Source organism: Rhopalosiphum padi, chromosome 2 (genome assembly GCF_020882245.1).
Source record: "Rhopalosiphum padi isolate XX-2018 chromosome 2, ASM2088224v1, whole genome shotgun sequence".
Lineage (NCBI taxonomy): Eukaryota > Metazoa > Arthropoda > Insecta > Hemiptera > Aphididae > Rhopalosiphum > Rhopalosiphum padi.
This window is the reverse complement of record NC_083598.1, coordinates 70,889,458-70,915,299: the sequence shown is the minus strand read 5'-3', so window position 1 is coordinate 70,915,299 and position 25,842 is coordinate 70,889,458. Positions and strand designations below refer to the sequence as shown.

The following is a 25,842-nucleotide window of genomic DNA, read 5'->3' as shown; positions in this document are numbered from 1 at the left end:
CCACGATACCACATACAATTTTTTATTTGACGTCTTTTGAAGAATTAAATTCTAAAATGTGATATTTTAATAGGTATTTGTATATTTTTAATACAGTAATACATTATTCACTGATACTGATTATCTATAACGTATAGAACTTAGATAATTTCATGAAATATATAGTATTTTTACATCGTGTATTCGTGTTTGACGTGTTTTCAAAAGTATCCATTTAATAATACGAACGAAAATTTATATTCAAGGAATAATCAATAATTGTATGTACAGCATACAAACGGTTAATTAGGCAAATGTTGTTATGATGTCAATTCAGCAGATTGGGTGAAATTTCAAAAACTATTGTTACTTATACATTTACCGAAACCATCATGATATCAACTGGTGTAAGTATTACAACAGCATCTATTTAAATCATATATAAATGCCTAAATATAATCACATATTGATAATCAACTAATATATTTGTAAAATATGCTCATTACATATTATATTAGAATGCCTGATTTAAGTTACTCTAAGTAGGTACCTACCTAACAAATTAATTGCCTGTACTAAATGAAATACAAATCATTTTTTGTACTAAATTCAATTTATATGTTATTAATATAGAGCTATTTATTGTCAACTTTTTATTATATTCATATTTAAAGATATCAAACTTTTAATGTATAGAACTCTATTAAAACTAATATGGACATATGGGTGTCAGTTGTAGAGTAATTCAAAAGTCAAATATTAATAAAATACAAACATTCCAAAATATTACCCTCAGGAAACTTACCCTTCCTTACTTATCAAATTAAACACTACATTCAGATTACAACTAAAAACAATAAATGAGGAGGCCAAATCCTTTTATAAGGGATTTCACAACTTATTAGGTTAACATAAAATCAGGGTAAAAATCTATACTCATAAAAAATTTGGCCTCTGATACTATACCTAGTAATCTCCCAAGATGCTTGAAGCGTAAGTGGTGCCGAGATCTTCAAGATAATTAAAAAATTAGATTATAATAAATGGGTAGCTACTTTCTTCGACTAGTTTTATTTCTCGTGCCATCTATATACATAGAAAATATTTTTATTGTGTCATAAACCCAGATTGTATATTACATTTATAAAAAACAAAACTTCAAAATTATTCAATTTTTCAAGAAATCTAATTAGAGTTTAGTTGTTTTTAATACTTTTTTGATAGGTAACCATTTGATATTATTACATTAATAATTTTATCAGGACATCACACTCACATTTGTTGTCTTCGTCTTTCAAATATGTAACATACCAAATTTACAAATTATTTTTTTTGTTGGAGGTATTTTTTCAATCTTTTTACTTTGAAGATAGTTATGATTTTTAAATTATGATATTTATACACTTATTAATTGCTTTAAAATTTAAACGTTTAAAAAATACTGATAATTAGGTATATTAGCCATATATTTTATGAATTGATTTGTTACCTATTCATCTAAAGTAATATACCTTACACACAAAATATATTGATTTCACCCTGATATTTTAATTATTAATACAAATTTATTAAAATTAATTCATAAAATTTGTTTTTAGATATTTTTATTAGTGGCTTTAAGTCATACATGTGTCTCTATTGACATCACGTATCCAGTGTTTGGATATTATGTTCAAGGTCAACCCGCTGCATTTGGAGATTTTGATTCTGATGAACTTACAGATATGTTCGTCCTTAAAGATCAAGGTCGATCTATTGAAATTATGTTTGGTTCCAATGTTGAACCATTTTTAAAGCCTGGTACACAAACCAAATGCAAGTTTAATAAACATCAAATTACATCAGTGGTGCCCGGAGATTTCAATGGAGACGCTCTTATGGATCTATTAGTTACTGTAAAAAATATAACAGCATCAGGAGCATTTTCTAATTGGTTTAAAGGAAATCAACAGAATAATGATTTGGACGTACATATATTATGGGGAGGATTAAATGTTTTGGCATGTCCAAATGAAGATAAACCTCTTTTCACTATTGTTGATCAACCTTTGGTTATTAACTATGATACCAATATGATAGTTGATTTATTTGGTGTCAAAAAAATGTCAAATGGTACAACACAAAGAATGTTTTGGCTATTCAATTCAACTGGAAACTTTACAGAAATGGCAATGGAAAATTATAGTTCTGAACCGATAAGAATTCCCCAATCACACGGATTTGTAGACATAGGTGGAGGTTAGTTTTGAAAATAATTTTATTTTTATTTATTTAACAGCTTAAGTGGCTGCCACACCAATATTTGTTTTCTCTATCTCCGACATAATATAGAAACAAAGATATTCAGTATTTTCACAATTACAACTCTCTGGTTCAGTTTAGGGTAAAGAGTAAAGACTAAAGGCCCTATTATATATTTTATAAAGAAGAATTTTTCCTGTGCGTTGACTGGATAGATTTATTATATTTAATAAATTATTAATGGTTAAAAATAATCAAAATTATTTTAAATTAAAACATGCTTATATTTAAAAAAAAATGTAAATATTAAAAATCTATCTGGTCAATGTATAGGAAATGTACTTCTTTATAAAATATATACTAGTTTCCTTTGCCCTAAACTGAACCAGAGATTCGTAATTGTGAAATAATGGAATATCTTTGTTTCTATACAGAGTGATTCTTTTATCATTATATACTCATTATTTCAAAAAGTATTAATTTTTTCAATATATTTAATTTTATGCTTTTCTAAAACTATAATATTTTTATTTTTTCCACTCTTATATTTAATAGTGAAATCACTATCTTCTTTTGATTTTCAAATGGCGACCTATATTTAAAATGTCATAAAATAGTAGAGCAGTTTTTGTATGAATTTTAATATTCAAATTATTATTTTTCATTAATTCGTTAGCAAGATGTAGCTTTTCAACGTTAGGTGGTTTTCAAATTGTATAATACTTCTTGTTTGTGTATATCAGTAGTTACATAGGTAATTAATAATAAGAGATACATATTTTCATATTTAATAGTCAGGTGTATGCCAGTGTATTACTCTATGGTGTATGCCAATGGTTTTGATAATAAATAAATAATTGTATTCTAATCAACTCCTCATAGCCGTAATAACCTGTAAAACTATGAGCAGCTATAACTCACTAACGTTTAAATGAAAAATAATAATTTTAACGTTAACATTCATATGAAATAGCCTTATTATTTTATGACATTTTAAATATAGGCTGCCATTTGAAAATCAAAAGTTGATAGTGATTTTACTATTATATATAAAGGTGTAAAAATTTAAATGTTATATAGTTTTAGAAAAGCATAAAACTAAATATTTTGAAAAAAAAAATTAAAAAAGTCAACACTTTGAAATAATGAGTGTACAATGATAAAAGAATCACTCTGTATTATGTGGGAGATAGACAGAGGAAGCAAATGTCGGTATAGCGGTCCTTGAAAATTTACTATTTGGTCATAATATTACTTATCTAAAATTATTCTTACAAAATAAAATAAATTATTAATTTCCCATGTAGTTGAAGCATAACGATAAAAATGCAACAAAATTACATAATGTTTTAAACTTTTAAATGAGTTTGTTAAAAATTTGTTTGGATATAAAGCAATTTTATTTCTTTTTTTTAAATATTATAATGTACTAAGTTATAATAAAAATATCAAAAAATATTATGAGGGAAGATTTATCTATTAATATACTTGATTAATTTGATCATTGTTTCCTAATTTTTGCTTAATACTTATTTATTTATTTATTTTCAGATGTAGCACCTGATTTATATTTAACAACTATAAAAGGATATGAAGTGTGGCTTTCTGATTCTGAAGCTGGTGCATTTATTTATAATCAAACTATCTCATTTCCGGACAATTTAAAGGTTTCAAATGTTGGTCAAACTGCTTTCATGGATTTACAACTTAAAGGACGCATGGATCATATTGTGCCTGTTTGTTTTGATACACAATGTACCAATAGCACTATTTATTTTTATGATTCAACTCGCTGGTATAATTTGGGCATAAATTTCCATAATGGTAACAGTGTTTGGGGATTTGTACCACCAATGCCTAATGTACCATACCTAGAAACAATTACAGTGCGCCCTGGAGATTTCAATATGGATGGCTATCCTGATTTATTAGGCACATTATGTCTTGGCGGCAATATAAAAAAAACAAAAGTAATTTTAATGGAAAATGTTGCATGTACGACAGGTTGTGATGGATTTGACAGAACGTTTGTTGTTCGATGGGACTTACTTCAGGCAATGAATGGTGACAATAATAACATTATGGGCGCATTTTATGATTTTTTTCAAAATGGTATATTAGATGTTTTGTTGGTTAGTGGAGGTAATGGAGAGTACAATATGTCAGCTTTTAAAAACAGTTTGGATTATGATGCAAACTTTTTAAAAGTAAGTAAATTTTGTAAGTAAAAAGATGTATAGGTTTTTAATCTTATTTTGTTATTTATAGGTTATGGTGGTTACTGGTTTGACAAATAGCAAGTATGAAATGTTACCTAGTCGATTAGGAAAAAAATCTCGTACATTTGGTACTAACTTGCCTGGACCAAAAGTTAGTTATGTGACTACTACTCAAGATGGATATCCACGTCAGGGTATTGCTACACAGTTACCCCAGTCTGCGTATTATTCTCTTTATTTGCCTTACACAATATTTGGACTTGGCCGTACTCCCAACTTTGTAGATGAACTTACTGTTTCGGTTTTAAATGAAACTCGTTCATGGACACAAATTATCCCAAATTCCCAAATGGTTGTTATTCCAAATCCAATAAATGATCCAAGTAGATGGAATGCTAAATTGTTTGTGACACCAAGCCGTTTAATATTTCAAAGTGCAGCTGCGCTTGCAGGAACATGCCTACTTATTTTAGTTATAATTGGAGTGCTGTACTTTAAAGAACGTCAAGAAGATCGTATTGAAAAACGCCAGGAAGCACATAAATTTCATTTTGATGCTATGTAAAAGTATGCAAATTTGTAAAGTTATTTTTATGTTCTGTTACTGTGATTATTATTTTATTCCTACTTTTAATTAAATAATAAAAAAATGCAATATTTCTTTATATCTACCTAATTAAAATTTTAATTTTGTTGAAAAACATTATATCTAAATATCTAAGTTTAGTTTAATAATCTCAACCAATTATTATTTTAAGTTAGCAGCTGATCTATTATAAATGTAAAATACAAATGTGGACCCAAGTATAAAAATAATTAATGCAATGTTAATCTTAATAGAAAAGCATGATATAGAAAATAAATCAAAAATTTTAAAATATAATTATATTTTTAACAGCAAGTTAGTTAAGAATATATGTATTTTTATTTTTTGTTTAATAAAGTGTACTATCTGTTTTAATATATAAATATTTTTTTTTTAAACAAGATTATTGTTTTTAAAAAATAATTCTATTTATAGATATAAAAGTATACATCTTAAGGATATATTTTTTGTGGAATTTATAAATTATTATAAATTATTAATAAGGCTGTAACATTAAGATATGTAGTTTGTCCCCTATCCAAGGTGTTTTAAAATTTGATAAATATGTAATTATATTTAGAAAAAAAAATTATTAATCACCAATATCAAAAATAACAATTATATAGCCTTGAATTGTAGAATATGATAAGTATAATAATTACATTAAATGTTATATTTAAAATTATATAAAAGAAAATTTTTTATTTATTATTAACATGTGATTTATATTTTAATATTTTATGCTATAATTGTTTTTGATAGAATTGTTTTTTTATGTGTTAATCATGATATTTTTTGCCTTTCATTTATTTCCATCATTTGTCTATTCTATTATACTTTATTAAAACATTACGCAACTGTAAAACCAAAACTGGTATATTTGATCACTTCTGCTTAAAGTCAATAAGACTATCAATTATTAATTAAATTAATTATAGTCTCTATAAGTACTTTATATCAAAATATGTAAATATAAAGTATAAACAAATATATATATATATATGCATAAAATTGTAAAAACATGAATTAAATATAAAATTATTATATTTGTTAAATTATGTCGTGTATTTTGTTAAAATCAATTGTAGTTATTAAACTTTTTATATAATAATTTTCTCCTAATAAAATATAGGTAGGTAATTAATGTATAAAAATATTTTTCATCAGTGAATCATAATGTATTGGTAATTTAAGTACAATAAAAAAATTAATTAATTGAATTTATATTTAATAATCTAATTGACAGAATTTGGAAATTTCTTACAGCTATTCACATTTGTTGCCTTATTCTAAATCCAATATTTATTTTTTAATGTTTGTTTTGGTTTCTTTTATTTAGCATTACATAACAGTCTATGTACTATGTTAATATACTTTGTTATACTTAACAGTTAACTGAACGTCTGAACTATATACTTTATAGTACTATAAATGTATTTTATTCTGCTAAATTGCTATGATCATTTGAACTTAACATTTCATTTAAATTAATAGTTGAAAATCTGGAAACTATAAATTATTTATTAGTTGATACTTGATAAAAACAACTATATCATGCTAGAACTTAATTTTTCAAGATATTAAAATCATTTTAATGGTTTTTGTACAAGTTACATGATAATAGGGCTACTATGGAAGGTAACTGGTAGACTTAATTGTGACAATATTTTATACCTAGTAGGATCATTCCAGGTTTTTTTTTCGGGTATACCGTATGCGAGGTATCAAGCAGACAGTTTTAAAATTTCGCTAGGCCAAATAAATCTTTAAAATTTAATACAAGGTTTATTATAAGTTGTATTTATCGTAGTAAAAAAAAATAATCAAAAATCGTTAGTCTGTAAGCATTTAAAGTTCAAATGTTTACGAAATATATCAAAATCGCGAAAAATTGCAAGGCATTTTGAAGTAGAAAATTCGTAAATTTTTGTGTTATGTGATTTATACCTAAGGTATAAGGTACAAAACTCAATACAAGGTTATCCATAAGTTTTCCTTCAAGTAACTGTAAAAAAAAATTTTAATGTCAATATAGAAAAAAATTTATGAGCGTATGATATTATAATAACCAAATTCTATAAACGAAGTTGTTTTTTGACCATTTTACCATGATATCGCCCACCCGGTAACCAACCAACTAAGAACAATAAGAACTCAGTAGGAAGGTTCGGAGGATCTCAATGATCTCATCGGCGATCACTGATCATTCGCCAATCGGCACATCCGACATAGGTAACAACAACAATGACAACAAATAACAAAAACAAACAAGTAGTGACCCCGTGGAGTTCATCCACCTGGGGAATTTGGCGTGGTCGACGAGTGGCTACACTGCGCAACCGGAACTAGAACATCGTGGTTACGAAAACGTCCCGAATACAATATTACAATCTCCAGCGACGGCCGCCGAGGCCGACCAATCGGCGAGCGAACCGATAGATACCAACCGTTGCCGAACAGCAGCAGCTAGCAGCATCTAGCGTATACGGTCGGCACTCGGCAGTTCGTACAGACAACAGTAGTACAAAAACAGAATAACGAAAACATGAAAAAATAATTACAAAATCACAATATTTTGTTGCTCTCCGACCTCCGTACGTTTTTTTTGTTTTTTTGAATGCGCTGTACGCCCGGCCGCGTCCCCGTCACGTAACGTCACGACGACGACGACAACCACTCACGATATTGCCATCCGCAGTACACGACGCGACCAGACTTCGGTGTCGGTGACCAGCGCTACGAAAGTACGAAACGTCCGTTAGGATAGTAATCTATTGTAGTATGCTATGTCCGTTCGCCTAGCCATCGGGAGGACGGCCGGAAGCGTTCAGCAGTTGGCCATTCAAAATCAAACGGAACGACGGTCGTCGGCCGTTACGTCGTCATAACGGTCATTGTCTCCACCATTGGTCGATAAATGAATAGGTGAGACCGCACGCCAGTTACATATTTGCCTGCGTATCATTTTTTTTTTTTTTTTTTTTTTTATCTATTTACACGTTTATTTACACAACATAAGTTATTAGCCGTATCGCTTTTTCTCATCGTCTGCCGCACTAAATTACGTCGACGGATTCTTACACGCTTTCTACCCTCGCCGTCGCCCCGATGTCGACATTTTTGGTGGTCAGTCGGAACATTAGTTCCGGGAGACGTGTCGCCCAGCATGCTTAATTTTGAATTTCCCGTGACCTTGGTCCGTTGTCGGTTGAGCGTTTCGAACGTTTCTAACGCACCGCTAGGAAAACGTGCACTTTTCCGGCTGACTGCCAATGAATCTGACGATCTGACCGATGGTGGATTGCCACCAACGCTGTTATTTGGTACAATTGTTTTTTGAATCGTTATGAGGTATGATTGATGAGGGTTTTTGTGGGATGTGTGTGTGTGTGTGTCTGGAAGCGGGTGTGACGGGGACATGATCCCGTGTCATTTACACGAGAAAAATAAATACCGAAAACAATTGTAATATTTTTTGATCTTTTTATTCCTGTAAAATATATTTCAACAGCTATCGCCTTTTGTCAGTGTTATCAGAGAATTTTTTTTTCCAGTCAATACTTGGCGAATCGAATTTTGAGTTTTTTTTTTATCCATATTGATTACATTTTGAGTCAATAATATACGTTTTTCAGTATTTAAACTATGCCATGATCGATACTCATTATGTGATTTGATAAAATAATCACTCACAGTCCGATAATAGCATCCTGTACTTATTAAATGATAAATAATGCTATGAATCAATCCAATTATTTTGTGTATGTATTCTTAGTATAAATGGTCACGCATTTGCCAATTACACGTTATGTTATTTTTCTTAATTAATGATGTACCATAGTGTACTTCGGTTATGACAAACATTAAAACATATTTATTTACATAGAATTACACAAACTAATAGATTTAGTAGATTATTATGTATAACTATTTTATTACCCTAGTGTTTGTTTGGATATTCTGCAAAGACTGGATTCACTTATTCATTTTAAAAATTCATATTTTTATCATTTTTAATCAAATTTTGGTGGATAAGAGTAAGCTATAGATAGTGATATTGACATTCACTATTAGATAACAATCATAAAAATTTATAATTTATTTTATATTTTAATATTTGTTATACTAAATATGTTCATGATTGATAAATGTCAATATGAATAAACTGTCTACCTTATTAAAATATTAGTTTCACTAAGAAGATTATTAAATAATATGAGCATAATGTGTATTATGTAAAAATGTAGTGAATTTTTTAAATACAATTGATAAACATGGATTTTTATTCTTATATGAAATACCCAAATATTTATTTATAAATCAACGATAAAAAAATGTCTTACATGAGCAACATATTGTTACTATACTGTCAAAAAAATTCTAATCTACAAGCTTGTTTATTACTGAAATATGATTTTTTTTTAATAAATATAATATTCAATTATTCTAATATATCCTATCCTTTTCTTTTTGATAATATATTATAAAACATGCTTTTTCATACATTTATAATTACCTAAGTTTACTTAAATAATTTGTATAAATTTTAGTGTAAGCTATTTGTATGTATTTTTTTGGTACATAATTTAAGATACCAGTGAGCTATTATAAATGTACATTACAATAATTATGATAGATGATTTATGATACCACAACCAACATAACATATTTATAGTTTTTGAGATAAAAATTTTGTTATACTAGGTATCAAACTTAATCTTTAACTGTATCAGTCCATGTAAAATATGAAAAAGATTTCTGTTATTATTTTATTGTACTTAAATTAAAACAAACATTGCTTTTTATAAATATCTAAGGTAATATTTTTATTAAGTTTTTTATATTAAAATTTACTTGTCTTAATAATATTGTTTGTTAAATATGCAACTATTTTTTGAGGTATTTATTTAATATTTAAAGTTTAGTAGTTTATTTGTGTTTATTTTCACAAAGAAATATAAATTATTTTAATCTATTTAATGAGGTAGAATAAAATGTATTAACAATTAATATGGTTGTTAATGTATGACGATTGTTGGCAATTGGTATTGAGTATAGATGGAAAAAGAATAAGTAATATTATTTTAGTCATTACAATTTTAAATACAAAGTCTACCTACAAATTAAATAAGTTAGTTAGTTTTAAAAACTAAGTTTAAATAATAAAATAAAAACAATTTAAAAAAGTAAGCAAGAACTGAAAATGAGTTTTAAATTACTTATATTAGATATGTAGTTATATAAATAAATTAATTTCAACAGGGATATAAGTAATGCGTAAGCAGTCTTTCCCTCAGTTTGCTAAACATAAGCCATAATATAGTACAACAAGTATATTATTTACTATTAAGTTATTGAGTAGTAAGAGAGCTATTTTTCATAATATTTAATATTTTTTTATAAGATAAGCCAGGCATTTAGAGAATTAAATGCTTATAGCCAGTGGCATAAATAGTGATGGGGAACTTGGTATGCGTATCCGTTCCCCCTCCCTTAAATACATTTTAACAAGCCCCTTCAAACAATATAAGAGTAATAAATTACATAGTTTTACATTTATAGTTTTTTAATACTGCACTTATTAATGGCTTATTTCACACCTAATGATATACAACCAAGTACATTTTTTACATAGTTTTTTATCGATATTTTAATTTTAAAGCTATGTATGATTTAGTTAATATTAAAAATCACTTAGTTAATATGCTTACCTTTAAGCTTGTTAATTGGTCAATTCACTGTGATATTAACACAAAATTGAAAGTGCTGAACGCATGTTTTGATATGTTAAAATGCGAAGACATCACATGCGGGTATAGCGTTTACGAGAATTATTTGATATAAATTTTAAAAATTATGTTTCGACCCATATATGTATGTGGACCCATTAGTTTGTGTTGTGTGTATTTGTAGAGGGGGTGGATCGAATTTTTTTTTAGTATTGTAATATTGTTGTAAGCTCAATATTTGATTGTGGGAATAATTCTAACTTAAGTGGACGTCATTTAATTTTTAAATGTAATATTTAAAATACTCACTTGTAACCTACTTGTATACCAGTTCAATTATCCTAAAATAAATTGAACAAATACAGATAATGTTCTAATACCTTTAAGTTTGAGTCAATTCAATTAAAGCTAGTAAAGTTGATTTTGCTGAACTCGAATTTACTATGTCGTGGTTTGGAGAAAAAAATAAATAGGTAGTGCATTAATATTCTCAGAGAACTGATCCTCTTAATTACACAATTACTCAAATCCACAATTACAAATTATGTTTGTGATTTTCTCCTATAAATTTATTATTATTATTATTATTTATTTTTAACTTATAATAATTGAACGTAAAAATAATTTAATCACTGTAAGTTCCTGATTAAAATATTGGATCCAGGGTCATATATATTACTATACATAAATGAATATAATCCTTTAATAAAAATTGTAATCTCCCTTGAAAAATATGTTCAATGTTAACTATTAAAAATGTATTTTGGTAAACGCTGAGAATCGATATCCTGTGATATTATAATTTGTTTATTGTAGGTACCTGCGTATTTTTAAATATATTTGTAAAGAAATGTCTTGATAAAAAATATACGTTTTAATGTTACATAATATCAATAATACAATATCAGGGGGCCAAACGTTTCTTGTGAGTTGTTATAATCTATTCCTGTATCTAATGATAGAAATAGTATCTAGTTTGTATCAACTTTAAATTAATTTGTCGATTTTCTCAATTTGTAGTTTTATTTATAGTAAAACCGTAAGGTAAAACATTCGACAACTCGCTAAAAATATAGAAAAAAATCTTGGAAATTGCTATTTCTATTTCAACATATTAGTTTTAAACTTTTATAATTAGAATTCATACATTAGGTTTCATGAAATCTATATGTTATACAGGTGTCCCGCGAGGATTTACCCATTGCAATATCTCCTGAAATAATGGAGATATAATTATATTATTTTTAAGACTCACAAAGATTACATGTATTTCATATTTTAATTTAATGTTTTGGTAAAAAAGTTGAAAATAGCTGTTTTGTAGAGTTTATTATTCTGAAAATTTGGAGGTGTCAACATTTTATTTTCATTAACATCGTGATTTTTAATATATTTTTTTAGTTTTTGAGAATATTTTTGTATTATTATACAGGCACGAGCCCGTTAATCTCATAAAAAAAAAAAATACAATTATGGTATCTCTATTATTTCAAGATAATATATCATATGGGTAAATACTGTATAGGAAGTAAAATCTTGAAATCCCTAAATTTATATGTGTAGTGTTTCAATAATTTTAAACCACGTGATAGCGGATAAAATAATGATATAGTGATTGTAATAATTAAAAATATTCCGTGTTAATAAAATTAAAGTTGATAGAAACGAGTGTTATGGAAAAATTAACGGGGTTTATTGTTTTTAGTTTTTTTCAACGACAAACCCATGTTACCGAAAATTTAAATGGGAAAATTCTCTAAGCATTTTACTTTTCAAGTATAGTTTGATGGATGTAAATATTAAAATATACATTTTCTTATCACGGAACCGTTTTTCTAAATAAGGATATCGAGTTCTTATATTACCCTTGTTTTCTATTTAATGTTTATTTTATAAATATATTAATGTGTTTATATTATACATGATGTTGTAAGCCTTTCATTAATATTTTTCACCAGAAATTAGATCCAAGATTTATGTTTGTTACTGTATTGGTTCACATTTTTACGTAATCATGTATATTTATAATTTTATGCATAGAATAATGTAGTACCTATAAGTTTCAAAATAAACATATTTTACAAAGAAAAACAGAAGTCCACTTTTATGGGAGTACAATATTTAATAATTTTAAAAAATCAACGTAATACGTAAAAAATCGTAAATTAATGTATGGTTTTATTTGAAACTGATATTTTACTATATTTTACAGAGATACACTAAGTTTATCGCAGATTTTATAAATGGGTTGTGATTTATATTAAATGATAAATTGAAGTTCGATTTTTTACGGAACAATATTGTATTTTTGATTTATTAAGATGGATCAAATTCCACGTGAAATGATGTGCATAATTAATACGTAGATTTGGGAATATTTTCTTACACATATACCTATGCAGCAATGTATTACCTTATGTTTGCATTAAAAAGATATAATATTGCAACATTGTTAAAAGGTGTTCGAGACCTGACTAAAATGCAAGTGTTTTCTAGTGACTAGTTCTTTAAATTATTATTCAATGTTGCATCACTTAATATATTATTATTATTTTTTTTGGCTGAGCCCCTTTCTTCTCTTGTTAGGAAATCAGCTTCCTCTTTTTTCTACATGTATATCAAGTATTCATGTCCGTAATGCGAATGGGAGGGGTTGTATTGCTGCTTAGTTGATCCCCTAGCCAATGCCCCAGCTGTCTTGTACCACCTGGCCTCTGTTCTCCCGCCATACAGCAATAGTAGTGTGGTATTATAGTGTGGCGTAGTACTTTTCGTACGTATTTTTCTTTGTTCATTATTTTGAACTTTTATAGATTTCCAAGTTTTTTTTAAAAATTAGATAGTTTTATTGAATGTCTCCATGTCTAAACGACCTTATAGCTGCCTTAGTGGTTATCAAGAACATCAAAACGTTTATAATAAACGAATGCATTTAGTACCACAAAACGACGAGTAAGTCTTTAAATGAATAATATTAAACATTTTTGTAAAAACTAGTAACTACTTTTAATGATATTTATTGAGAATAGATGATTTAATTCCAACTAATAAATTCTATAGTAATTTTGGATGTTTGTTTTTTATTTTCTATTAAAACTTCTACCGTTTTCTTCATATGACAATATATAACTATTACAAATAATATACTAAATGCTGAAATATTTTTAATGTTTTATCATAGTTGGCTTATAGTCATAAAACATAATGTATATTATGTTGAAGTTTAGGGTCTGATTAGTAAAAATGTTTTCGTTTTTGTTAATGGTTATCATACTTAAATACTTTTTAATTATTTGCTGAGTAAAGACTATACATTCTGAAATGTTAATTAAAACACCATTTTTATAATATGAGACTTATTTTTTCATACAATTTACAATGTTAATAGTAGCTAATGACTAATAACCTATTTATTTTTTCGTTTTTTGCTTATTTAGTATTGAACAATTTTAAAAATAATTTATTTTCACCGATTTTTGTATTTATTTTTAATAAAACACATGTACTTTGGTGAATATTTTAAAATATAAACAGTTAAAAAAAACATTAAAAACTACTTTTTATCATCTGCAATACATTATATCAGTTTTTATATTATAAACCAATTTGATAAATGTGAAAAGTTGTTTATCATTTAAATTTCTTGATGGTTTACTTAAAACAATTTCAACTTATTAAAAAAATATATAATTTTATCATTATATACAAAATACATTTTATATTTTTGAACCTAAATATTAAATAGTATTTTTTTAAATATTTATAAGTACAATAAACGACTGATTATTCAATTATTAAAATGGTATTTATAATTATTATATATAACAAGTTCTAAATACTTGTATAATGTGTTTAAGTGTTAATATGACAGTATAACTAGTATACGTTAATGCTTATTTAGAAACCAAACTAAAAAATTTAAAAAATGAATTAAAACAGTCAAAATAGTCTTTTGTTGTGTTTTTATTTTTAATTATTGTAGTAGGAATATGTGTTGGATGTTTGTAATATTGTATTTTATATTTATTATTTTGTAAAGCTTTTTTCTCTTTGAATGCCACTATAATTAGTCTATAATTGTATACCCCTTAAGAAAGACTCAGGAAACAGGATTCACGGTCTGTAACCCTCATTTTTTTTTATAGAAGTGATTTGGTCTTATGTCATAATTTATAATTCTTAAATAAAACTTAGATTTTCTTTTTGACAGAAATTTATTTATTTTATTATTTTTATTGTTTTTTATCTAAGTTAAGGAAAAAAGGTCACTTACAATACATTTGTACTTACTATTTAAACCATTTTTTGAATACTTTTGCTTATATATTTTTTAAAAACAATAATTTATTATTGATTTAAAGTTTAACTATCACATACTATTATTCTGCTCTCAGATGAGTATTAAATAATGGTAAGGTATTTCTGTATCCTGTTCATTTTTTTTTTTTTTTTTAATTTACATTTTTTAAATATAACAATTTCAAACTGAAAGCGAATATACTTAGACAATGATTTTAAATTATATCATACCAGTTATTAATGGTTATAGTTATAATTTATAAATTGCACATATTAATTTGATTTTTGTATATTTATATTATTTATTTAAATTTTGTAGGTCCAGATCAGGTTACGATAGTGAAACGGACGATGGAGAAGATTCAGATGATTATGCGATGCCACTTGGCATCCCAATCGTATCTAGTGAAGATGGCCGACGGTTGGTTGAATATAAACCATCAAACCACTCCATCAATAAGGGTCGCTGGACCAAAGAAGAGGTTGGTAATTTATTAATATGTTCAATGCAGATGATGCCAAACGATGTACATTGACATTGCTTGCATGTGTTAAATGACACTAATTGGCTTCTACTTTATTATTAAATTCATTAGAATTTGATCAGCATTATGATTAAACTATTGGTTTATTGTTGGATTATCCTACAAGTATAATTTCCACATGTATGTGGAACTTGTACATTAATCTTTTAATTTTTTCAATTTTTTTTAAAAACTTAAATTTTTTAGTTGTCACAATAATAATTATACTCAATCATGATGTAATTCAATGATGTGTTCATATGTTAATAAAAATAGAATCATATTTATATAACATATATATATTATATATATATTATATTATATTATATATTTATTATAGTTATAACATATATTTGTTGATATATTATGTTAATATTTGGTTCCTCTACAGGATATGAGGCTAAAGCAACTTGTAGAAGAATATCAAGAACGATGGGATCTCATTGCCCAACATTTTAACGATCGCTCAGATATTCAATGCCAACAACGATGGCACAAAGTTGTGAATCCCGATTTAGTAAAAGGGCCTTGGACAAAAGAAGTATGTTCAATTTCAGTAAAGTATAAATAAACAAAATAAACTTAATTAATGTTTTCGACACTGTTTTGTATTGATAGGAAGACGAAACTGTATTGGAACTTGTAGAAAAATATGGACCCAAAAAATGGACTCTAATTGCACGACATTTAAAAGGCCGAATAGGTAAACAGTGTCGTGAACGATGGCATAATCATTTGAATCCAAATATAAAGAAAAGTGCATGGACAGATGAAGAGGACAGAATAATATTTAGGGCACATAGTCAATGGGGGAATCAATGGGCTAAAATTGCAAAATTGTTACCAGGAAGGTAGGTGGTGGATTAATTATTTGTTTAGCTTAAGGTTATAAAAAAGACCTATACAAATACCATAGAACAGTTATTGTAAATATAAAAACATTTGTTTTTTAAAGAGTAGATAACTTATTATTTAATTTGGGAATATAATTTTAAATTCACTACTATGCTCATAAAGTTAAATTTAATAAATAAATGTTTTTAATATTTTGCATGCATCTTCATCTATATGAAAAAAAAAAATTAAATAATGAAACATTTTTCGCTAAATGTTGTACATACTAAATATTATAGAACTAAAATATTTAACCACCATTGTTTTATTATTAAATTCTAATTACCATTTACTGTATGATATGTATAACAACATTCATAACATATACTAAATTATTATATGATTAAATAAATTACGAATTATTTTATTTTGACAATATTTAGGACTGATAATGCTATAAAGAATCATTGGAATTCAACTATGCGGAGGAAATATGAAATAGACGATAAAGGAGAAGTATATGGTAGGAATATGTTGAAGCCTAAAACAAAAAGTATCAGAGCTCCAATGGAATGCAGAGAAGAATCTAACAAAAGTCATCCTAATAAATCACAAGTTAATCAATCAGAGTACATAACTATTGATGTTCCATCACAAGTAATTTGAAATCTATAAATGTATTAATATTGACATATTAATTTCCCTTATTTATATATATATTTTTTAGTATTACAGTTGGATGCCTCCAAAATATATTCCAGACGATACTCAGTCTAAATCAGATCCTGAACAAGATGTCCGGGATAAAGCTGAAGTTGTTGCAGCTGCAGAAGTTTTGAATTCTTTGTCAACACCTCAAAAGAAAAATGAAATTAAAATTAAAGATGTGTTCAAAATTAACTATAAATTAGAGTCTCCGCCAAGACCCGCTTCTGTACCCTTGCAAACCAATTCACCGTCATGTTATTCACCATACAGGTAAAAAAGTAAATTAAAATTAAAATTAATTCAATAGTTTAAATATTGTACTATGTTTCTTAGATTATTTGAGACTGGAGGTTTTATTGAAACTCAACAAACTAGTAATAGTGTTGTAGGTAGTTCTCCCGATGAAGGATATGCAGAACTTCATCTTGTTACCCCTACAAAGACACCAAAAAAAGAAATTTGCCCAGAACTTTGTAAGTAACATAATATAAATTGTAAATCAATGTTATCAAATTTTAAAATAATAAGTTATAGATTATCAGTATGATGCTGTTACTCCTAATAAACCAAATCTATACTCACCAACCAATAAAGTTACTCGGCGGCGTAGGAGTTTTTCAGAATATTCTGAAATTGGCTTGAATTTACAATGCAGTGTAAGTGAAAAATGAAAAATAAGCTAATTTTGTTTACATTACGTATGGTTAGAGTATACAATAAGTGTAGGTACTTCACTTAGTTTTGTTTTACATTTTTGAAAAGCTTTTATGAGTTTGAGAATTAATAACTAGCACATAATGTGTTATTTTATTCAAAGGTAAGATAATAATTGGTTTAATTTAATATATGGGTGCTTATGTATGGTTTTTCATTAATATACTGTATTTGACACAGGTACTACATAAAATAAAATATGTATTTAAATTGATTTTTTAAACATATTTAACAGTGCATGATATTGATATGATGTTTTATGTTCTGTTTTTATTTCATAGCTCATTATTTTTTTTGTTTATTTAACATTTCTTAGAGATTGTGCACAACATTTATTTCAAATAGCTTATTGAAACAAAATCTCATGTGTAACATTGTCATGACATCATCCTACAGTATTTTTTAATAGAATGATATGCCTATTTTTTTAAATTATCAGTATATTGTACATATTCAATTATTTTTTATTATTACTAACTACATTTCTATTTTAATTAAATACTATCTATTTTACATTAAATTATTCTACATTTATATGTATCTACCAATTATGTCAAATACTGTGTACCAACATCTTAGCAAATCATTTTAAGGATGCATTATTTTATTTAAAGGTTATGGGACACTTTTCACTTTAATCTTGGTAAATATTCAAATTTCAAAGTAAAAGTAATCATAGTAAAATACAATTTTGTAGTTTTTATTAACAATTGGAGCATAAAAAGATAATAAAGTGATTACTTTTGTATGATTATTTTATGATTTTCAGCATGCTATATGTGTTGAATCTTAGCTAATTATTACAAGCATTATTTGTTTACATTTAACTTTGGCCACATGCCTATGATTAGACTCGAGTAAAAACCATAGTTATTATCAATGCCAGTAATGAGATTCAATAATTTTGTATAGTTTAAATGGTTTAAAATTAAATTTCCATACATATATAAAGTATTCTACATTTGCATAACAGTTCATTAAAGTACAACAGAGAAGATGTTCTTTATGTACTTAATTTGTTTTAAGCTGCATATTTATCAAATACATATTTTATTAAAGTTATTATGACTTGCCATTTGCTTAATGCTCGGTGATTAAGTAATCTATAAGCTAGCCAAGTTGGGCTGCTAAAATAGTGTTTTGAAATTAAAAAAATTGGTATAAGTGATAATGTGTTAAATAAAATTTTATTTTTTAATGATATGGTTTTAACTAAGAGTAAATATTAAGTAGACAAAATTGGTACTTTTTTAAATTGGGTTTGATTGTTTGCTTAAAAAAAAGATTGAGATGTGTGTGTCTTTGTGGTCTAGACTATTTTGTCAGGCTTGAGCATACCTGGAACGCCTGAAAAACGAACACCAATAAAACAACTACCGTTCAGTCCCTCACAAGTATGTAAATATGTTATGATTTAATCTCCATCGTATATAGTTTTATACTTCATTAAATACTACTGTTAATGTATATGTAATATGCATGTAATTGATCCATTTTTAAGCAATTAGTTCTTTTGCATTTACAGTAACAGTCTTTGTAGTTTGACTATACACGGTTATAATGGTAATCATTTTTTTTATATATATATATCTATTTAATATTGATGAATTTCAATTATTGAAGTCATTTCATGGTGTTATGAAGTATTTATGATTTTGAATAATTAGAAATTCATTTATTTATCTAAGGATTTTAGATAATAATATTTGTATTGGATTATAAATTACCAATTAAAAATCAAAGGGTTGTTATTAATTAGCTTTGCTTTTAATTAAATAACTTCAATATTTTCCAAATAATAATAATTGTATTTATAAGGTTAAAAGGTGTATTTATTTTTTGTTTTATTCTCATTTTGCACATATTTTCTGGTGGTTTTGCATTTCTACTTACTTTATTTTTGTAAATAATATGTTTAAACATTACAGTAACAAAAATTATATAACATAAATTAAATTCATATAATTATACTGTTTTCTATGGCAGTGTAGTTATGATATTTATTTTTGGTCATTCATAGCTATAATTATTGTTACTATTCTGTTTCATAAGAAGTATAATTATTATATGATTGCCATTTTTTTTTTTGCCAATGTGTTGTATGTTTCTAATGCCTTTAATTTGTTTTATTAATCTAAACTACAATTTTAAACACTTCAATTAATTTTTTTCTATTTTATTTTTTAGTTTTTAAATAGTCCATCATTATCATTTGATGTTAATTCGTCTTCAACACCTGTCAGGCGTCTATTACCTAGTTGTAGTAGTAAAACCAATGAAGATATTAGTGATCAAACAATAAAATCTGAAACCTTAGTTACACCAAATTTAACTTATAAATTTGCTGGAAGGAGTCGCGATGATGTTAAGACTCCAGAAACAATGCATAGAATAAATACTCCTCACACACCTACACCATTTAAAATCGCCCTTGCCGAGGCTGGCCGTAAAATGGGTGTAAAACATTTAGTAAGTTTAAGTTTAATATCATCCATTTATATTTAATATACTTATATATTGCATATTATATTATTAGGTTCAATCCCCATCAGCTTTAATTGAGGATATAACTGATTACATAAAGCAAGAAGATAGAGTTAAAAAAGAATCAGAATTCTCTGATTCCCAGTATGAAACCGATAGCTCTAATATGTTTTGTGTAATAATTTGAAATATATTTTTTAAATGTTATTGTATTTTATTTATTTTAAAACATTTTTAAATTGTATAGGATACTAACGACACAGTTGCATGTGGAAAAGAAAATGCAGAACCTCTTTCACCTACACCTCAAAAAAAAGCAAGAAAATCCCTAGCACCAGTATGGGCTTCTCCAACAGCTTCTTGGAATCAGCCTATTGACTCATCTGTAAGTTGATTTATTTTAATAATTATTTATGCTATGTATGAATTAGTAGTGTAAACTATGTATGCTAAGGGACGCTGAAACATCTCAGTTTATTGTCTTTGTAATTTCATGTACTTGGAATATACAAATTTTATTTTATTTCTAAAAATTTACTATCAGTTTATATTTTTTTTTTATCTTGTATTTCTATTATATTATATTAATACTGTATTGAATTGCATCAACTATCTATATGAGCTTAGCAACATATTAACTTAGTTTTACCTCAATGCAAAGTTTTAAAAAATGGCTAAGAAACAATAGGGTACTCCAGTGTTACACCATTTAACGTCATAATACTTGAACATTTCAACTTAATTGTGCTTGAAATATTTAAATTGTTTTTGTTGCTGGAGATTGAATTCAAACTTTAATTTTTCTCAAACTTTGAACTGTTTAAATTTCTATAAATTTGAGTTGTTTGAGGGTTGAAGAGTTGGAATACTCATCTCTAATTTTTATTTAGAAAATGATAAACTTGAAATGTAAAATTTCTATTTTATAGTCAAGAAGGGAAACAGATGCAGAAGATGTTTATTCGACAAATTTAGTTGATGAAACCAGAAACATATTTACATCTGAAGAATATTCAGCTTCAAAGGTAAAAATATGGTTTTTATTTTTTTATCCACACTAATTTGGTTTGAAGAGTGAATATTATATCATACACCAAACCTGCCATTTTTTATTGAGTGTGCCAGTGTTTAGATTTGACATTATTTTTTTGTTAATTTTTAATTTTTCGTAATTTAGATTTTTTGTTTTGTTTTGTTAATATTTTTCAGGTATTTGGGTGAGTAGGTCATGAAAAAACCTAGTTCTTTTTACTCTTTAAATTATTGCACCCTTAGATCAATTAGGATAAATTTAAAGCAATAGTTTAGCACCTCACTTTTGAATACTTAGTTTCAATCACTCAATTATTATGTCGAGAGTATTTTTAACGATGTGCAAAGATGAGTAAAGTTATGTTTGAAAGTCCACATTTTATGATTATACATGGGTATGCAAGTGAATGGGAGTAACATATTTTTTAGATTCGGATTATTCTTTTATATTATACACAAAAATTATATTGATTTTAAAATGTTTAATTCAATTTTAAAAAAAATTCATTCATTCAAATGGTGTATTAGCAAAAGCACTTGATTCTCATAATCATTACAATTTATAAAACTTTAAAAGTGCAAAGTTTTTTCAAAAATATCAGCAGGTACCTAGTAGATTTAATAGAAGTAAGAATTAAAAAAAACCTACATGCATTACTTCTTAAAAATTGTATGAAGTTGTTGAATGAATTTATTGCTCATTTTTATAAATATTAAAGCATTAAATAATATTGTTCTGACCTTAAGTTATGTTATTATTATATTATAAAAATTGGATAAAGAAATATATCTAGACTGTGTCCAATTAATAAATTGGAGGAATTATTTTAATGAGTAAAATGCATTGAGCTCAAGGGCTCTCTCAAATTTTGTTAGAATTTCCAGTGAAAAAATAATTTTATTGTTTTTATAAAACGTTTAATATAGGTATTTGTGTCTTCTATGTTTCTTTATTGTTACACATGTTTTAGTGGAAATGAGAAGTGATCTATTAAGTATAATTTGTTCACTTTGTTATATTATTCACTACACACAGTATTTGTAGAGCACAGTAGTGCAATTAGAGCAATTTTGTTTGATTGTTAAATGTATTGTTATTATTTTTATTTTAAATTGGGATTTAAGAGATCGTTGCACAACCTGTAATTTTTTCACAATTATGATATTGCACATGACAAACTTATGGAAACAGTATTCTCAAAAGCTTTACTAATTTTACACAATGCTTAGGGAAAATGTTATCTCATGGAGATTTTTTTATATAACTTATTTTTTAGAATATCTAAATCATTCATTCGTAAAGTTATTATTATTTTAATTAATTTATTGTAAACTAGTGAATATTGATAACAAAAAAATAAAAACTATGAGAATGATAAATGTTTTATATATTGTGAAAATTTGGTAAATCTGCAATAAATACTTTAATTGTAAGTTTGTCCTGTATGAAATCATTTTGTCCATATAATCTTGTAGTTACTTATCCATTGATGTGGGACCACTTTTTAAATACTTTGAATCAGTGTTGAAATATATTAAAGATTTAAAATTTTGAATCCTTATCAAAATGATATTAAAATTGTCTATATTGTACCCCTTAAATAATGGTTGTGTGGCGTCTTCTTAATTTATAAGGGTAAATATTAACAATATTTTCTTTTATTCTAAAGAAAATTGAATACCTTCAATAACTGATAAATTAATTAATTTGTGTATTTTCTTTCAAAATACAAAACAATACATAATGTAAAAATTATTCAAAATTATATTTACCTTTATATTTCCCCTTATATATTGTGCATGACTTAATTAAGCATTTTTTAAATTTATTTTCTATAATAAACTTGTTATGATTATGATTTTGAATATAATCAATATAACTAAAAATAACAAAAAATAAAATATAAGGTTTTGAGCCGTTAAAACTTGATTCTGATAAGATTTTGCTTTATTCCTAAAATATCAAAATTATCTTTTAAACATATTATATCTTTAATAAATAAAAAAGGGTATTATTTGATATTTTTAACATTTTACCAACAATTCTTTTTCTTTTGCTTAAAATTTTAAATAAAAATGTATTTAATTTAAAGTATGTAGATCAAATACAAAAAAAAAAAAAATTATGTTTGAGAAGTACTAACTTATACTAAATACCAAATGGATAGTGATGAGCCATACAAAAAAAAAAAAAAAATACTTAAACATATTAATTAATATTTATTAAAAGAAAAAAACTACTAATACAAATAATATATTATTTATATTTCTAAATTTATATTCAGATCAAATTTTAATTTAAAATAGATAATATAGAAAATAATTATTCTTGAAATGCCTATTATTATAATAAATCGATAATTGTTACCTTCTCTGGTCTTCATTAATATAAATATCTTCTAGGTCTTTTTTATTTCAGTCTATAGCATTTTCAAAGAAGTTCATTTTTGTTACATTAATATATAGGGTAAAGAATAGAAAATTGTACACTAAAAATTGCTTATAAGCAATTTTATAGTCTAGTATATGTGCTTTTTACATGAAAAATAGGCACAAATGCAAAATATTCCACTTTTTAATACTTTTAAATATATTCCATCATACAATTTTGTGAGTTATTACTTATTATGTATAACTTACATAAGCTGAAAAATATGCAATTTGATGCCAAGCGTTAATAGAATACAAAACGATGATTTTTCTGATGTTATTGATTTTATGTTAACATAATAAATTGTGTGAAACTTAATATCTTGTATTATTTTAAAATTACCCTACAAGTAATTAAATTTGAATTATATTTAAATAATGTATTTATTTATAAAAATATATTATTAGCAGACATTTAAATATATTCTTAAATAATATTTAAACTATCAATCAATGTACAATTTAATTATTCTTTGAAAATGCTCTAGACTTATTAAATATTTCTTTATTTGTATTATTAATATGAAAAAGTAATAATAATAAGTAGTAGTAGCTATTCGTTATTATTACGGTGATGGTGTAGTAAATGGTGGCTGTATGTATTGTTTTGTGATGACCAGAATGGCTCTACTGCCTCACCAGACGTTTCGGAGACAACAGTTATCCGCAGACAGTTACCTCAGTCATCCGACGGCAGCAGTGTCCTCAAACGTCTACACATTGGAAGTCCACTCAGACAAAAATGGTCTGGCCTCGTATCCAAGGTATGTGACAATTTATTTTTTTAAATTATTTAAAATATACTAATTAATTTTTTTACTAAAAATAATGTATGGTATGAAGAATGATGTGATGTGGAAGATTACATGTGGAAAAACTGTCGACCAACAAGAAATGACAGCCTTAGCTTATCAGTGTTTGCAAATGAAAACACCGCATAAAAACCTAAGCACTAAAACGCCTGGATTTAAACCTCGGCAATTATCGTTCTAGAAACTTAATATTTTTTTCCCCCTATTTATTTTAAAACATGCAGCAGGTTTGTAAACCAGCGATATTATGATTTCAACATTTTAAATTATTTGAGTGAGTTTTTTTATAATTAATTTGTGTTGTCTCATTTCTGTTGGTTTTTCATATTGTTATTATTTTTATTGATCCTTCTTTTTTATTTTAGTTTTTCATTTTGTAATTTAATGTTTCAATTATATAGTGACCAAATGCAATTTATTAGTAACTTTTCATTTATGTGTTTTATGTAATTTTATGTGAATGTAAATTATTTAAAATTTTTATTTTACAAATTACTCAACTAGTATTTGATTCTATTGTAAATTTTTTTTTGTATATACCTAGTTATGTATGCACGTTTGAAATTTGACATTGATTTCTTTATTTTTTTGCTTATAAGCACTACCATTAACATTATGATTAATTTTATTTGTGTGATTTATATCATTCATTTGTATTATAAATGATTTGATTTTTTACCAGATGTAAATTAAATTTGTTTTGAAAAAATATGTAATATAGTGATTTTAGACTATAATTTTGATTTATTGTCTGTAAATTGTTAGATTTTAGTAGACCCTTAATGGTTCTATTATAAACTTATTTTTTTAATTTAAACTTTTTTGATCAGAATATTGAATTATTAGTGTGGAGCTATGGTGGTATGTGTTAAAATTTAATACAGGAGGTCAAACTTGCAAGATTTAAGTGACATCAAGTTTTAAATATATGAATAAACGTATTATTTATTTTATTTATATATTTATTGATAGTGCTATAGGTTTGAATGTTTTATTCCTTTTGATTTGTTTTTGTTTTCTATGCATCCATGGTATAATAATTATTTTCTATCCAGTGATTAAGCATACCAATCAGCTACACATTCTGGAGACTGGTATAACTATGGCAGAGTGTCATATGGGGATGTGTAGAATAATTGATATTTGTCTTACTGAACAAAGTGCATTGTGTCAAGACTCAAGACACTAAGAATATACCTAGTTTAAGAACTTGGAAGTCCTTTAATTTTTATCACACAAATCTACAGAAAT

General features: G+C 26.0%; 2 protein-coding genes across 7 annotated transcripts; both read left to right on the top strand.

The window, feature by feature from the left end:
• On the top strand, positions 1-6,080 carry LOC132920888 (T-cell immunomodulatory protein). The gene is made up of 4 exons (XM_060983610.1): positions 1-386; positions 1,578-2,217; positions 3,772-4,427; positions 4,489-6,080. The coding sequence occupies exons 1-4, from the start codon at positions 372-374 to the stop codon at positions 5,002-5,004; spliced, it is 1,827 nt and encodes a 608-aa protein (XP_060839593.1). The 5' UTR covers positions 1-371; the 3' UTR covers positions 5,005-6,080.
• A 1,422-nt stretch (positions 6,081-7,502) lies between these two features.
• LOC132919901 (myb protein) lies at positions 7,503-25,328 on the top strand. Of its 6 annotated transcripts, none has more exons than XM_060981817.1 (15): positions 7,503-7,950; positions 15,373-15,535; positions 15,969-16,118; positions 16,196-16,428; positions 16,855-17,068; positions 17,139-17,389; positions 17,453-17,592; positions 17,648-17,775; positions 19,147-19,227; positions 20,021-20,302; positions 20,370-20,492; positions 20,565-20,702; positions 21,247-21,342; positions 24,400-24,543; positions 24,623-25,328. In XM_060981817.1, the coding sequence occupies exons 1-15, from the start codon at positions 7,943-7,945 to the stop codon at positions 24,770-24,772; spliced, it is 2,301 nt and encodes a 766-aa protein (XP_060837800.1). In that variant the 5' UTR covers positions 7,503-7,942; the 3' UTR covers positions 24,773-25,328. The 6 variants fall into 6 exon arrangements, with proteins under 6 accessions (XP_060837800.1, XP_060837803.1, XP_060837799.1 ...); XM_060981814.1 differs by lacking the exon at positions 7,503-7,950 and adding an exon at positions 13,494-13,706; XM_060981815.1 differs by lacking the exon at positions 7,503-7,950 and adding an exon at positions 13,495-13,706 and having other exon boundaries at positions 17,654-17,775.
• Positions 25,329-25,842: the final 514 nt, after the last annotated feature.

What these genes read in the sequence shown, in the direction of transcription:
- LOC132919901 (XM_060981814.1), top strand. Translation starts at nt 13,615, where the DNA reads ATGTCTAAACGACCTTATAGCTGCCTTAGTGGTTATCAAGAACATCAA. An exon ending in GTCGCTGGACCAAAGAAGAG is followed by an intron (nt 15,536 to 15,968) that starts GTTGGTAATTTA and finishes GTTCCTCTACAG; the next exon opens with GATATGAGGCTAAAGCAACT. An exon ending in TACCGTTCAGTCCCTCACAA is followed by an intron (nt 19,228 to 20,020) that starts GTATGTAAATAT and finishes TTTATTTTTTAG; the next exon opens with TTTTTAAATAGTCCATCATT.
- LOC132920888 (XM_060983610.1), top strand. An exon ending in ATTTGTAGACATAGGTGGAG is followed by an intron (nt 2,218 to 3,771) that starts GTTAGTTTTGAA and finishes ATTTATTTTCAG; the next exon opens with ATGTAGCACCTGATTTATAT. An exon ending in ATGATGCAAACTTTTTAAAA is followed by an intron (nt 4,428 to 4,488) that starts GTAAGTAAATTT and finishes TGTTATTTATAG; the next exon opens with GTTATGGTGGTTACTGGTTT.